The 17,114-nt window shown below is 35.6% G+C and overlaps 1 protein-coding gene across 1 annotated transcript; it reads right to left on the reverse strand.

Moving 5' to 3' along the window:
• Positions 1-12: 12 nt before the first annotated feature.
• LOC102625728 (alcohol dehydrogenase-like 6) lies at positions 13-4,122 on the reverse strand. The gene is made up of 10 exons (XM_006478085.4): positions 3,837-4,122; positions 3,598-3,734; positions 3,217-3,254; positions 2,440-2,762; positions 2,149-2,231; positions 1,976-2,051; positions 1,821-1,882; positions 1,314-1,409; positions 1,049-1,210; positions 13-361 (listed from the first exon to the last, which is right to left on the reverse strand). Exons 1-10 carry the CDS (start codon positions 3,877-3,879, stop codon positions 245-247), a joined length of 1,137 nt encoding a protein of 378 aa, XP_006478148.2. The 5' UTR covers positions 3,880-4,122; the 3' UTR covers positions 13-244.
• Positions 4,123-17,114: the final 12,992 nt, after the last annotated feature.

Consider the following 17,114-nt stretch of genomic DNA (forward strand, 5'->3'; position numbering starts at 1 on the left):
AATAAACAGACATTGACGAAAATATTTTATCAATTTTTATTAACTTGGATACATCAAAACATTTAGAGTTGAGGCTTACTAAATACAATAAACAGAAGAAAGCAACAAATTCTCTGGAAAAAGAACAGAGCTACATACTTCTCATAGATCTCCACAAATGCTGTGCATTATCACTTGTGCATTCATCCATCTGACCACAGTGTTGTTTGGTCTCTATTTCTTGGTTTCGATAACCCAAACATAACTATTTCGGCATATGAATTACACTGCGCAAACATTTCCCTTCTTTCATGAGATTAAAAGCTTGATTGATATCCTCGAACAGGAGATTATGGGTGATAAACTCATCGACCATGAACTCCTACATGATAATACATCATGAAGTTAACAAAACACATGTTCTCTGACAATTTGAAAGTGCAAGCTAATTGTTCTAGAGCCCAATCAATGCACACATCAGGGGAAGGAAAAATAAATAAATTCATGCATGTATTCGTATTTTTCTTAGTGAGTGCTTTTTCCGACTTAGGTTCGCAGCATTTCATTAGGCTTTAGTTTGATTCTGGGCTTTTAAGCATTAAGAGGATAAAGATTCCATATCCTGAGGATGGTTTTCAATGTACTTCCGAAGATATTTTGTCTCATACAACATCGTAGCTCCATAAGCTCATTTGAAAAGGCAGGGGATGAAGATCAACAAGCTGGTAAAGGCTGCAATATTCCATCAGAATTTTCAACAGGATGACCATATACCCGATAGAAATAGTTTCATTTTGCTAACATTTTTCTTATAGAAGAACTACACAGCAAACCTACTCCTTTCAAGGCCTCTGTATGACGTGTGGATTTATATTTGACAGTAAATGGCTGAATGTAAATTCCATTATATAAGAAGCCTTTTGAACCAAATTCGACTTATTGTTCTTTCTCTTCTTTCCTTTGCGCGACTTCGTCTTGGTAATTGTTATTTGTTTCATTTCAGTTTAAGATGAAAAGCAATTATTAACTAAGCACAATTCCCACAAGAAGGTTTTCTAGTGTTTCTTACCTTTTTAAGATACCTGTTTACTAATGAAGGAAGGTCAGTTTTAGGTTTCCATCCACCAAATAGAGAGCCTTTCAGTGTTCTTCCACTTAGAAACAGTCCATAGTGTGCTGCTACTTCGGGCTTCAGTTTTGGTACACCAAGAGTCACTGCAAGACCCCATCCCTAAGAGAAAAATTAGAAAACAAATAGAAGTTTTAAGTCAGGTAGTGTACAAAACACCTATAATAGAAAACAAAACATTAACAGCTTATTTAATAGATCTTACATCACAGCAAGATTGTAAAGCAGTAGTTATCATTCCTGTATCACCAATACATTCAAACGAGTAATCTGCCCCTCCATCAGTAATTCTCTTAATAACCTGAAATGTTAATAAACACAGAATGTTGATCAAACTTCAGGATTCTATTAAATTATGTATTGCAGGTGTGCATTGCATCAGCACATCAGTGTGTCTGCAATTGCATGTCTCCACAAGTATGCTACATGGAAGGGCACAAAATTAGAGCTCATGTTTGCATTTCCTTGTTATACTTGCATATTACACACTATAAATAGCTTCTTCAATAGGATCTGAATTCTTATTACCACTGGTGATAAGGCTGAGTAGTCCCTTGTTTGTTTTTTGGGAGCGAAAAAGAACTAGATTAAAAAGTAGAGATAACCACTTTGTGTCTCACTAATGCACTTCTTATGTACTCATACAAATTTTTTCTTTATTTTGTTAAAAAGTTGCTAAACTGTTGCTGCTAACTAGACTAAATGGTAATACCTGTTGAACAGGTTCATTATTATCATTTGGGTTGAGAAACTCTGTAACTCCAAAAGCTTTGGCTGCAACCATGACAGAAGACCATCATCAACTAAAAAGTCTTATGCTATGTAGTAGAAAATCAAAGAATACAGAACAGAAGTACCCAAAAATACCTTTTTCACATTTCTCAGGGTTAGTGTCAACGCCAATAATTCTAGACGCTCCTCTGGCTTTTGCACCTTGTGCAACCTGATAGATTATTGGTTCAGATTTGTCCTAAAAAATAGCTGAATGCAAATGGTTTGAATATGTAAAGACGGATTTTCATAATTATCCCTATACTTACAGAAAGGCCTACAGTTCCAAGACCAAAAATCACCACAGTTGATCCTTTTGATATATCTGCCACATTCCACGCTGCTCCAAGACCTAAAATATAGTCTTGGTTAACAAACACACTCGCCCGGGACAAAGAATTACATCCTCAGTCACACAAATAAGCGCTCATAAATATATGTGCCCACATTTTTTTACTCATTGAACTTTCTGACTTAAACAAACAAAAGAAACATTCTGCGTATGGAAATGAAAGAAGTCTCAGACCATTGGGATGTTGCAGCATAGCTTGAAATTTTACCTGCAGATAGTCCACAACTCAGAAGGCATATTTTTTCAAGTGGTGCAATTGAGCTAACTTTGACAGCACATCCAGAATGCACCACGGTATACTCACTGAAACTTGAAACAGCACAATAGTGATAAACAGGCTTTCCTTTAATTGAGAAGCGTGTCTGCTGATCACTGTGCATCACACCTCTCCTTTCCAATCCCAGAACTTCACACGTGTTGCTTTTATCAGATTTACACTGTCTGCATGTCTTGCATTCTCCAATAAATACTGTAAGCACATGTTCCCCCTCGTTGAATTCTGTGACTCCCGGTCCGACACTTTCAACAATCCTACAACATTGTGGCCACTGGCTCAATACAAAATGCATTCTCATAAGATAAAAAGAAGCATTAAACCATCTACAGCTATTGAACTGCTAATAGCACCATACACTAAGCAATCATCCGTGGTCTCTAAGTCTTACATACTCTGATTTAATCCTTATTGCATAAGAAAACATAACTATCTTTGACTTTGCGGGCAATGACACAACTGATTTGCTATGACTCTCCCTCAGTCTCACAAATGTAAAAGCATGATACATTTATGTTCAACTTTCACCCAATATATGGCATCTAACTCATAGACCAAACTCTTAGAATGTCCAATTAAAATTAGTTTATGCAGGGTTCAGTGCTTTCCAGAAACATCCTACACTTTAGATAGGACATCAGTATAACTATCCTCAAGCCTTCAGTAAACCCAATAAGTTTAAATTACAAGTGAAAAAGATGTAGGAGATACCCTGATGCTTCATGGCCAAATATTCGAGGAAATATAGCCTGTATAAATAAAATGCGTTGTGTTAGATACATACACAATGCATATCATCTTGCTAACCAAATGCATTTGGGAATGAAAAGCAGGTGTTTATCCTACTCAATCAAGCACTTTTATCATAAGATCCAACATTAGAAGCAAATTTAAATATATTCTTCAACTTGAGCATTCAAAATATGAGTACAAAACAGACTATGATGCATACTCAATAGAAGCCCAATAATTCTTAACAACAAAACACCCCATCTGTATTTGCTTCTTTAATTTTCAAGCACCAAGAAGGCAGATACAGAACTGATTTCAATCCACACTAAAAGCAAAAGCCCAAAAAGCAAGAGTAAGTACTTGTGTCTCCCAGGCAGTGATATCACTTCTGCAGAGAGAGGTGCAAACAACTTTGATTCTAATCTCCTCCGGCTGCGGCGGGTTCACTTCAACTTCCTCCACCACCAGCGGTTGTCCAGCTCCCCATGCAACCGCAGCTGTTTCTCACAATATTCAACAGTTATAAGTAATAATAATCAAATAAAAATGAAAAACAAGAAGATGGGTATGTCTCATTTTTGCTTACAAATGTGATTTACCTTTGCAAGTGATGACTTGAGGTTGCTTGATGGAAGTTGACATTCTAGGAAAGAATCTGAAGAAGACAAATGTGACCCCAGAAGAAGCCGAAGTTCTGAGTTTGCGGAAACTCTTGTTGGTATGATGATGATGTCATTGTCTTCAATTTGTTGGAAGAGTGGTGGTAGTTGGTGAGAGGTGCGGTAGTTGGGAAGGAGGAGAGTATAAAACTATAATTTTTTTGAGGAGTGAGTATGAAACTATAATTTAGAAAATTTTTTATCATAAGATCCAACATTAGAACTTAGAAGGAAATTTAAATATATTCTTCAACTTGAGTATTCAAAATACAACAGACTACGAAGCGTACTCAAGAAAAAAAAAATTATAATTTTCTACAAAAATTTAGAATTAAAAAATACTATTTTATATAATTAATTTTTTAAAAAAAAAACCCCCCCCCCCCCCCCCCCACCCCCAAAAAAAGTCCAATAAAATAATACATTGTTGTTATGCAAGGGTGCGTGGCCATCGACTTTTGGCAGCCGCATTCCGCACGCTTAGCTCACCATGAGGTTCAAGTAAAAAGGTGTGACCGCTCGTTACATTTGTTTGGAAGGCTAAGTCACTTGGTAGATTAGAGCTCACAAAATTTGCCACGATTCGATTATTTGACATGAATATGACATGAATAAATATATATGAGTTGTTAAATTTGATATGATTATTAAATAGATCATATCCGAGTCGATAAAATTTTTTCCGGTGTTGGGTTAGAGTTAAAATTCTTGACCTATTTACTTGAACAATGACACGATTATATTTTTTTAAATTTATTTCTAGATTATTTTCATTAAAACTCAAATATTGGACATGATTCTCTCTTTTTATTTTTTTAAAGGGTAGATATATACATAGTATTTTTTTTATAAAATTTTATATAAGTTTAGAACTTTAATAATGTAAGTGTGTAAAATATTGGTATAAATGTATACTTTATTATATTGATATATAGTATTATTTACATATATATAATTCAAAATTTTAATAGTGTAAATGTGTAATATTTTAGGGGTTGTGTGTATATGTGGGTGTGGGTGTGTGTATATAACATTTGTTAAATATATAAATATTAAACGAGTTATTGGGTAACCGATAACTCTATGAAATGAGAGTGATCATGGTACTTTTAGACTTAAATTATTATTATTTAGAGAGTAAATAACATATTTTTATTGCATTTTAGTTTTATTTTGTATGAATATCCATTTTAGTTTATTTTTAATAAATTGCGTTGTTTTAAAATAATTTTGTGTGCTTAGATTGTGTGCATAATTGTAGGTGATTGGAAGCTCAAATTTTAATAAAGGAATGCTGCTGCAATAGGCTTTTAAAAGATGGAAAAGAATTTAGTTACAGAAGAATTGAAACAAATCCGGAACAATGCAGTTGTTGTAGGCGTTGCTGTAGCAATCCTGGATCAACGACAGAAAAATTTTGCACGAGATATTTAGAATATTGCGATCTGCAGTTTTCTAATCTAGAAGATACGTGCCCTAGACTTATGTTTACCCCAATTTTCAACTATAAAAGGAGCACACATCACAAGGAAAGAGGGGAGTTGTCACCCAAAGAGAAAAACCACAACAAAACAAAAAAAAAAAGAATTTAAGAGAGAGATTAAGGGGCTGCACAAGAGGAGAATTTGCATAAATCAATCGAGAACTCAACCCTTCTTATTCTTCTCTTGTTTTCTTATTTTATTATTTTTTATTTATTCATGAGGATGTGTTTGATGATTGAAACTTTGTTCTTTATTTTTCTTTTGCAAACCATGAACTAAATTTATTTGTGATTGAGTGATAAACAATCTTGATGGTTTATTGACTGAATATATGTATTGTTGCATGTTTGTTATAGTATTTTTTTATAGTATTTATTTCTATTCATTATTTCGGCTGATCACACATTTAATGATGCTAGCTAAGAAAAAGCCACAAAAGGGTCTATCTTAGTGGAACATATCAAAACAATACTTGGTTTTAGATTGAGTTTCCTGGATTGAGTTTAACTTGATTCCAAAAGGGTCATGCTTAATCTAAAATTAGTGATGAACTAGACATATGGATTCACCTTGTAGGGTAATTAGAACCTAAGCGTGTAATGTTATATTTTATGTTGGCATAACAACTGATCGCTGTTAAGTTGCATATAAATATAAGATATCCAACATGTGGAAGCTGATGATACATAAGGAGTCTACCCAGTGCTGTAGCAAATGTTGTAGCAACTGAGCCAAACATTAAAAAAATAGTCAAAACCATTAAGTGAATTTAATCACTCAACTACTCTATTCCCATTGGTTTTAACCTTGTGTACAACGTGAGAATTTATTTATTGCATTTTTATTTATTACATTTTATTTCAATTAATTTATTAGTTTTATTACATGTTTTATTTTAATTAAAGTAAAACTGCACTGTTGAGATTGCTGTATCAAATCTGATAACATCAATCCCTGTAGAGACGATCTTGAATACTCATCATTATATTACTTATTGTGTATACTTGCACATTAACACCAATAACATTAGAATTTATCGTAACAATAACACATTTATTTTTCATGTCGGGTTTAGGTCTCAATATTTTGACACAATTATTAAATGAACCGGGTTTGAGTCAACCTAAATTTGAGACGACACAAAACTGATACGACACAAACACGACCGGAAGACCCTTTTTGCCAGCTCTAGGTAAGACTAAGCTAACTAAGAAAGAAACAAGAGCCAAGAATGCACACCACTAGCTCCTACTGGTTGGTTAGGTTCAGAGGACTAGAAGAAATAAAAAAGCCAGAGCAAACTAGGTGTGAGACAAGTCTTATATGTGGTTGACTTTAGTTAAAATTATTTCAAAACTTCCAACTTATACATCCAACTCCCATATTTTCTATAACAAATATATCATTTTCTTAAGTTATCAATTACTTTATGTCATATATAACAAGTTATCACCACATGAAGACATTGATATAGAAAGTATGTTTTGTGATTGTCGTTAATTTGGATCATCCACATTAGAAAATGAACATAGAGGTAATCGAGAATAAAACTCTTATATTCATTTCTATTTACAAAGATAGGTTGCAAACCTATAGTTCAATATACAACAGATTCTCTGTAAAGAAAGCATAAGTACAAGATGTAATGCCTTATATCATGGAAACTACTAATCTCAAAATCTAGATAGGCCAACTTATCTAAGTATTGATAACTAACTAGATCTTTCCACACTCCCCCTCAAGTTGGCTTAAAAATATCTTGCATTCCTAACTTGCATGTAAGATAAAGGGTTGGCAAAATATGAGCTTGCACTAGGCTTTTCCAGGCCTATTATTGAGGATAAGCCCAAGCAGTTCAAAAGGCTTGGACATGTTTGGGCCGGGCCTAAGCTTTTTTTATTAAATATGAAATAATTTTTTAATAAAGTAAAAAAATTCTAATTAGAGATAATTATCCAATACATAATAAAATAATAATCCAATACATAAAATATTAATAAAACAATATAATAAATTACCAATACTAATAAAAAAATCAACATAATATTTTGTGTTTTTTTCTTTTTTATTTAAATTTATTTTATTTATAAATTAAAAAACTTTCCTAAGCCCTTATCCAAGCCCAATCAATGCAGGCTTTGTATTATTGGCCCCATATCCAAGCCTAATCCATGTAGGCGGGCTTTAGGCCTGCAGGCTTGGGCCATGCTAGCTTGGGTTTAGGTTGAACCTGACTTTTTTTGCCAACCTTAATAAGATAATCAAATTCCCTCCTTTTAACCATTTCATGAGGAAATCAGCCAATTGCTCTCTTGTAAGAACATAGCTCGTGGAAATTAAGCTTTTTTCTAATTTCTCCTTAATAAAATTTTGATCAACTTCTATGTGCTTTTTTTTTTTTTAAAGAGAAAGTAAGCCTTTCTATTGGATGAACTTCGATAGTAACAACATGATTTGGGCTGGAAAATCATCCAGTCAGATATCGTTTTCAAAATCTAATGCCACCTTAGCTATTGAGTGAGCCATTACATTGCCTTTCCTAAAGACGTGGTTAATGGAGAAACCATTCTGATTTTTCAGTTTTGCCTGAATCTCTTCAATGTCCCAACATATCTCGGTTCTGCTACTCTTTTTGCCCAAAGAGAGCTCCACCACTTCTTTGGAGTCTGATTCAATTATTAATGGCATACAATGACTTTGTTGAGTCACATACATCCCAAAAATCACTGCTTCAGCCTCCATGTTGGCTACTTCTCCCCTGAAAGGGATTTTTTTCACTGCTGCAGCTATTATTTTACCCTCTGAGTTTGTCACAATTGCCCTCAATCCTGCCTTCAACTTAGAAGCTTGAATAACTGCATCCACATTCACTTTGAATCTGTCCTTTGGGGGAGGCTTCCATGTTTGATTGCTATTTTGCTAACCCAAAAGACCTTGAGCACTAGGCGCTTTAATTCTTCTGTAGGACTCTATTATAGCTTCTGCCCTTGCTGCTGTAACCGTGGGATCTTCCATCTTCCCTTCTCTGACAAACCAATTTCTTGCATACCAGACAACCCAACAGATTGCAATTATTTGCTCCACTTCTTTTTTCTTCCTCTTTTTAGCCAGCTCTTGCATCACACTCAACATGTCCTGATGAGCTATCCACTTAATATCTTTGTAGAATTCTGTTAATTTCCACACTTTACGAGCTGCCTTGCACTCCAATAGGGCATGAAAAGCATCTTCACTTTGACACTAGCATCTTTGGCATACTGCGTCTGTTACCACTTTCCTCTTTCATAAGTTGCCTGCAGTTGGTAGCATGTTTTGAGCTGCCCTCCACATAAATATTTTTATTTTCTCTGGAATGTCAGCTTCCCAAATAACCTTCCACTGAGTTTTGGAGCCATCTGAGCAGCTTGGATTCCCTGGGGACTTCAACTTAACTGCCACTTGATACCCACTTTTCACTGAATAATTACACTGCTTATCAAATTGCCAAACCAAAATGTCCTTCCGTGGAGTTCTTGGGAGAGGGGTCCTCAAGATTCTCTCTGCAGCCTCACTTGAGAAATGCTGAACAACCATATCCTCCCTCCACTAATTCTCCTCATTAATAAAATCTGCCACCATTGCATTCGGTTGCAATCTTGGTAGTTTAACTTCTCTAGATATATCCATATTCTGAATCCAATTACTCTTGCAGACTGGCACCTGTATCTCGTTCCCTACCCTTTATCGCAATCCCTTGTGCAGCACTTGTCTACCTCATAAGATGCTTCTCCAAACAAAAGATGAGCTTGATCCTAACTTTGCCTTCATAAAGCCCGAGTTCTTGAAATATTTCGCCTTCAAAATTTTTGCCATTAGGGACTCAAGATTCTGCAGAATTCTCTACCCCTGCTTGACTATGAGAGCCTGATTGAAGCTGGAGCAATCTTTGAACCCCATTCCCCTTCTTATCTTGGCATGACATAATCTTTCCCATTTAGCCCAGTGTATGCATCTATGATTTTCAGAAGATCCCCACTAAAATCTTGCTGTAGCTCTTTCAATATCTTCACAGAGAGCTTGGGGGAGTTTGAAAATACTCATTGCATAAGCTGGAACAGCTTGCACCACCGCTTTTATAAGCACTTCTTTTCCCCTACAAGAAAAACTTTTATGCTGCCAGCTGGAAAACTTATTCAAAACTCTCAGTTTTATGTCGCTGAAAAATTTTATCTTTCTTCTTCCCACCATAGAAGGCAAGCCAAGATATTTCTCGTGCTTAGAAACCACGTTCAGCCCAAAAATGCTTTTAATCTCCTTCACTTGGCTTTGGCTTGTTCCCAAACTGAAAAACATTGACGACTTTTCAAAGTTAAACACTTGGCCTGAAGCTGCTGCATAGTCATAAAAAATTGTCTTCAGATTTCTACAATCAGTGCTTGATGCTCTTGTAAACACTAAACTATCATCCGCAAATAAAATATGCGTGACTGACAGCTCTCTACTAAATTTTATCCCTTGTATTCGGCCTCTATTTTATGCTCGAATCACCATATTTGAGAAACTTTCTGCACACATGATAAAAATATAAGGCGAGAGAGGACATCCTTGCCTTAAACCTCTTTGCGGATTGATGACACCCTTTGGCTCTCCATTAATCAAAACTGAGATCCAACTCTACTCCATCCTTGCCTTAAGCCTAGCTTTTGCATTGCACTTTTTACGAAATCCAACTCCACCCTATCATATGCTTTACTAATGTCTAACTTCAAAGCCACCAGCCCTTGTCTCTTGCTCCTACTCAATCTAATCTTATTCAAACACTCATATCCAATAATAATATTATCAGAAATGAGCCTGTTAAGGACAAAGGCACTTTGTGTAGGGGAGATGATATCATTTAAATTTTTCTTAAGTCTATTAGCCATCACTTTAGCTATGATTCTATAGATAACATTGCAAAGGCTAATAGGCCTAAATTCATTCACTTTTCTAGGCTTTTTCACTTTCAGAATTAAAACGATGAAAGTATGATTTAAAGGCGCAAGGTTACCTCCCTCATTCAAAATATGAAGACAGGTTGTGATCACTCCCTCTTTCACTGAATTCCAATGATTCTGAAAAAAAACTGCAGGGAATTTGTCTGGGCCAGGTGCTTTTGTTGGACACATTTGAGCAAGAGCATCTGTAATTTCTTCCTCCGAGAACGACTGCTCCAGATAAGCTGCCATCTCCCCTGTGATTTTGGCTGGAAGATCCGAAAGGGCTAAATTCATCTGCTCATGCGAAGGCTTTGTTGATGTAAAGATATTTGTAAAATACTCACAAAACATTTTTTCCACTACCTCCACATTTTCAATCCAATTTCCATTTCCATCTTCCAAACCGCTGACTTTGTTTTTTACCTTTCTCGCCGAAGCTTTTGAGTGGAAAAACTTCGTGTTTTTGTCTCCCTCTCTCAGCCAATCCGCTCTTGATCTTTGCTTCCAGAACATTTCCTCATCCAGGAGGATATTGTCAATTTGATTTTATAGTCTTCAAACTTCCTCCCCACCTCGAATATGGTTGCCTCCATTTTTTAGCTCTTTAAGCTGGTTCATTAAACTCTCTAGCTTTCTCTTTCGATCTCTAAATTCCTCCATACTCCAACTCTTCAACTTAGCCAACGAGGCTTTTGAAATCCTCTTAAACATTTCCATTGAATTGCTACTGCTCCAACAGCTCCCTTCCATCTACTCATGATTGACAATTTCCTTGCACTTCTCGTAAGGACTCCACATATCTTCATAGTGTACTCTATGGAGAGTTCTTTTAGCATGTCTATCTTCCTTCCCTTTTTCTAAAACCTCCATCAATATTGGATTATGATATGAGCTCCAGGAGACTAAATTCACAGCTGCTTTGTCTTGAAAATAATTTCTCCAATTACTATTTCCCAAAAACCTGTCTTGCTTCTCGTCGATCAAGTGATCCCCAAACCTCCTGTTTGACCATGTGAAGGGGTATCCGGTGCTCCCCATGTCAACTAAGTCACAATCTCTTATTGCTTCTCTGAAATCGTTTACTAAACAGACCCTTCTATTTTTTCCTCCTAACTTCTCATTTAGATTCAGCACCTCCTTAAAATCTCCAAAGCATAACCACGACAATGAGTAAAGAGCAGCTAACCTTCTTAATAGCTCCCAAGTAAACCTTTTTTGGTCTGATTCTAGATGTCCATTCACCCTAGTGCACCTCGAGGAACTTCCTGTTTCACTATAAACCATTGCATCTACGTGGTGTCTACTAAACGATTTGATCTCCACATTTATGTCTGAATTCCACATCATTGCCAATCTGCCTCCCAGACCTTCTCTACCGACTGCCAAACAATTCTGGAAATGTAAATTATGAGCTCTCTCTTGCATTTGCCTTATCGTCATCTTTGTTTCACAAAAAAAAAAACAAATTTACGGCTTGTACTTCCGCAAGAGTTGCTGGGCTTCTCGGAACGTTCGATTTTTGCCCAGCCCATGAACGTTCCAACTTAAGAGCTTCATGGTTGTCGGCGGTGCTGGTTTTTAGCCACCGCCGATATTCAATTTTCGATCTTCTGCAATTCATCCCTGTTTCCACACCCGTCATTCTCAACATTCAGTCTTATAGCCACTGCCTTTTCTTTCTGGAGCTGCTATACTATAAGCTTGTTTTGAGGGCTATTCAATTTACTCTTCTTTGGTTTTGGGCTTTCCCAATCCATAGAACTGCTGGGTCTTTTTATTTTTGCGAGCCCTTACTTTATTCCCCTTCGGCCTTCCACATTCCAAGCTTGATACTTCCATTTCTTTTTTCTGGGTTTTGTCATTTCCGCTCTTGGCCCACTCTCATTGCTTTCAATTTCGGTTTCCATTTGATTCTGAGGCCCATTAATTTTTTCCTTACAGCTCATTTCTTCCAAATCCCTTATTATTTCCTCTTCTACCCTCTTAAAATTCCCCCCTCTTTCTGAACTCCTGCCATTTCTTTTATTGATTTTTTGACTTTGAAAATTTCCTTCCTGCTGATTTTCTCTCTTGCCCATAATTTCGTTCTTCCCAAGCATTCCCGTACAGCTATCACCTGGTTGTCTGTGTTCTAAGGCCCCTTGCATTAATTTCATTTCACCTACCCTATGAGTTTCTCCCATATGTCTACTCATACTATCCATACCCGTATTCCTTTGGATTCGATTCACTTCATCATCCCCACCTGATTCTTCAATTATGTTTCTTTTTTTGTTGGTGTTGAGGAGCAAGTGTGACTTTTACTGGGTTCCGAATCATATTTTTCTCTCATCCTGCTCTGTTTTAATCTCTCTAATGCAGTGGTTGCCTTTAGCCATGGGCCGTATGGGAGCTCATCCTTTGATTGGGATCTATAATGCCCGCATTCCCTATATTCGTGCCCTATTCTTCCACAACAGAAACAAAAATTGGCAACCGTTCATACATGACTCTCATAGGAATGTCCTCTTCCTCTTCCCCTTCTTGTTCTAACTCGATTAGCTTCTTCAGTGGCTTGGTGATGTCTACTGAAATTCTGATTCTTAGAAATTGTCCAAAACACTCCTCAGCTGCATCTGTATCTACTTCTTCCACCTTTCTAATCACCTCTCCTAATTCCACAGCCATCTCCTTTGACATACACATAATGGGAACATCATGAATTTGTACCCAAAAGGATGTATGACTAAAATTCTGCTTTTTAACATCCCCTATCCCCACTGGTTCAGTGAGCACAATAAGAGCTCTGTCGAAATGCCAAGGGCCTCCCATCATAATGCTTCTTTTATGATTTTCACTCCCAAACTTAAACATGAAGACCTTATCCCCTAGGCTTTCTATTTTAACTTCCCGTGAAGTTTTCTATACCTTATGTATTGTAAATTTCAGACCTTCAAAGCTCACCCCCCTTGTATTGAGTACTTTCCCAATTAGGCACCCTTCAATAATCTTTTCTCCCTTAGTTTTCATTTTACTTTTGAAAGCCACTCTTCATTCTTCCTCTTCACTTAGCTTTATAGCTCTGCACCTCTTAATTAAATCTTCAGGATCCATCTATGCACCCCTTCTCCCAGCTTTTGAATGTTCTGTAGTGTAAAGGACAATGAAACTTCTATCTTAATAAAGAAAAAGCATAAAAATTACTCAACAACCCATCCGAGAGTGACCCTAAAGAGTCATGATGGCTCTACTCTCCCTCTCATCCTTATTCGTTTTCAGAGAAAACTAATAAAGAAAGAGACCCGAAAGAGTAATAACTTCTATGTGCTTAGTTGTATCATGTTGGACAAGATTGTGAGCTATTGATTGTAGCTTTATTACAAAATAAAGTTTCATAGGTACTAAAGTAGAAATTTTGAGATATTCAAGTAGCCATTTTAGCCACAAAAGCTCACAAATTCCCTGAGCAACAACTTTGAATTTGGCTTCCTCACTACTCCTTGCTACAACAATTTGCTTTTTGCTTCTCCAAGTTATTAAGTTCCCACGAATCAAAGTATAATATCCTAAAGTAAATCTTCTATCCATTATAGTTCCTACCCAATCAGCATCAGTGTAGGCTTCAATCTTTAGGTGGCCATGATTTGCAAACAATAAACTTCTTCCAAGTGTACCTTTTAAATACTTGAGAATTCAATAGACTACTTCAAATTGTTTTTGTCCAGGTGATTGCATAAATTGACTCATTACACTTACTGCAAAGACAATATCTGGCTGAGTATGTAAAAGATAAGTAAGACTTCGTAGATGCCTATGAAATTGTTCTCGATTCACTACTTCCTCTGTACTTATTACTTGTAACTTTAAATTGGCTTCCATAGGTGTTTCTACTGGTTTGTAGCTAATTAAAATAGTCTTCTTCAATAAGTTTAATATATACTTCCTTTGAGAGATAAATACTTCTCTTGGATCTAGCAAACTCCATTCTTAAAGAGTATATCTTTTTTATAAGTTCTCTGACAAAAACAATCTTTAAATCCTCTAATTCTCCTGCATCATCTCTAATCAAGAAAAAATCATCCATATAAACAATAAGTATAGAAATCTTAACTTAACTTGGTGTTTGTAAAATAGTGTATGATCAGCTTGACTCTGATGATATCTATATCTTTTGATAGCTTTAATGAATTGGTCAAACCATGCTCTAAGTGATTGTTTCAACCCATATAATGATTTCTTTAATTTACAAACCTTTTTTTATTCCATATACATTTTCAAAACCCGGTGACACATCCACGAACACTTGTTCCTCTAAATCACCATTTGAAAAGGCATTCTTTACATCTAATTGCTGCAATAGCTAGTTCAAACTTGTAGTAAGAGACAACAACACTCGTATTAAATTACCTTTGTTATTGGTGCAGAAGTTTCTTGATAATCAACCCTATATGTTTGTGTGAAGTCTTTAGCTACAAGTCTTGCCTTGTATCTCTTGATGATACCATATATATTTCATAATGAACACCCACTTACAACTTATTATTTTCTTTGACCTTGGCAACTCAATAATCTTCCATGTTTTATTGTTAGCAATAGCCCTCGTCTTTTCCTTTATAGATGTCTTCCACTCAACATGCTTCAAGGCCTCTTGTATAATTCTAGGAATAGAAACTTTGGAAAGATTAGTTGGTAAAAGCTCTATGATTGGGAGACAACCTATGTTATGTCATAAATTTAGTAATAGGATGCACAATACAAGAACGAGTATCCTTTCTGAGTGTAATTGGAATATTTAGATCATAAAAAAGATTGCCATCTTGCTAAGACTCATGAATTAAAGATGGGTTAGGAAAGAACTACTTGTTGCATTTAACTTACCGTCATCCAGAGAATGTTTTTGGCAAGTAGTAGGTTGGTGCTCTTTGTTCTGACAACCCTTCCTTCGAGAGTAAACACGAAACTTAAATTGAGGTTGATTTCATAGTGGTTATCCCCCTAAAATGTTGTCTATAATGTTTGGCTCAATAAGTAATGGTAAAAAAAAAACTAAGTGAAGTAACATGTACAGGTGCAAGTATTAGTGAAGTACCCAATAATTCCCAAGAATGGTCTTCTTTGTCATTATGTTCCCACTGGAGAACATTTTTGGTAAAATAAGGTTAATGCTAAAAAACTGTCACATCCATACTTATACTAAAATTTTTAGGCACTGGATTATAGCATTTGTACACTTTTTGTTTAGGAGAATACCCAACAAACACACTTTTTAGCCCTAGGATCAAGTTTTGAACAATCTTGTTTATGAATATGCACAAAAACAGTGCAGCCAAACACTTTAACAAGTAATAAGGTGAAGATCCTCATGTAGGAAGAAATTGTCATCAAATTAGTTAGGGGAGGCTCAAATTTTAATACTCTAGTTGGTATTCTATTGACCAAATAAAAAGCTATAATAACAACCCCAACCTAAAGATATTTAGGAATTCTTATAGTGAACATTATCGACCTAAAAATGTCAAGTAAGTGACAATTTTTTTCGTTATGCTATTTTGTTTTATTATAGAATATCAAAACAAGTTGACTGATTAAAAATACCTTTTTCTTTTAGAAAGCTACTAAGAATAGAGTTAACAAATTCTTTCCATTATACGTTATAAACACTTGAATCTGAGTATAGAATTGATTTTCAATCATGGCATATAATTCTTTAAACACACTTGAGACCTCATATTTTTCTCTCAAAAAGTACACCCAACATATTTTAATGTGGTCATCAATAAAAGTGATGAATCACTTAGTTCCGGTCACATTGGTAACTAGAGAAGGTCCCCCACGTATTATTATAAATTAGATAAAATGGTTTAGATGCTTGATAGGAATGTGAAGGTTAATGCACACGATGATGCTTGGATAATTGATAAGTTTCACATTAAATTAATAAAGGATTTAAATTCTGGAACAGAGATGAAAACAATTGTTTTAAGTACGGAAAATTAAAATGGCCTAACATATAGTGCCATAACATTATTTAACTTTGATCAAGAACAAAAATATTACTTCTTGTAGCATGAGCTTGTCTACTCTTGAAGAAATTATTGTCAAATAATAGAGTTTATCCACCTTTCTAGCACTACCAATTATCTTCTCTGAATGTAGGTCCTGAAATTCACAGTGAGAATCAAGAAATTTGACAACATAGTTAGAATTGTAGGTGAGTTTACTTATAGACACAAGATTACTTGAAAGCTTAGGAACATGGAGAACATATTTTAGAACCAGATTTTCTGAGATAATTATTGAACATTTTCCTGCAATAAGTGAGAAACTACCATCAGCAATTCAATTTTTTAAAGTACTAGAACATGGAAAATATGTACTAAACACATGAAACAAACTAGTCATGTGATTAGATGCACTGAATCAATGATATAAGATGCTGGATTCAAAAGGCTAGTTAGGGCACTTGTGGGGCTACATGAGCTACCTTTTTAGGCAACAGAAACTGAAAGGACACTTGAAGACTAAGCTAGGTTTAGCAAGTTGTAAATATGATCAAGTTGCTCCTTATTGAAGGGAGTTGTCCTTATTTCACTAGTAATCTGTAATCCACGCCCACTTATATCTCCAAATCTACCCCCTTCCAATTTGCTGGTTTGCCATGTAATTTCTAGCATGTTTCTCTGTTTTTTACAAAGGTTGCACCAAATCTTGGTCATCTCTTTCAACTTTCACTATGTGATGGCTAATTTTTTTATTAGACATAGTTATTGCCTCAATGGCTGTTACATTGGGTGAAG

This window comes from Citrus sinensis, chromosome 3 (genome assembly GCF_022201045.2).
Source record: "Citrus sinensis cultivar Valencia sweet orange chromosome 3, DVS_A1.0, whole genome shotgun sequence".
Lineage (NCBI taxonomy): Eukaryota > Viridiplantae > Streptophyta > Magnoliopsida > Sapindales > Rutaceae > Citrus > Citrus sinensis.

Coding starts and splice junctions, on each gene's coding strand:
- LOC102625728 (XM_006478085.4), bottom strand. CDS start 3,879: ATGTCAACTTCCATCAAGCAACCTCAAGTCATCACTTGCAAAG. Junction 2,232..2,439: donor GAGTTGTGGACTATCTGCAG/GTAAAATTTCAA, acceptor ACTATATTTTAG/GTCTTGGAGCAGCGTGGAAT. Junction 1,883..1,975: donor CCCTGAGAAATGTGAAAAAG/GTATTTTTGGGT, acceptor TCATGGTTGCAG/CCAAAGCTTTTGGAGTTACA.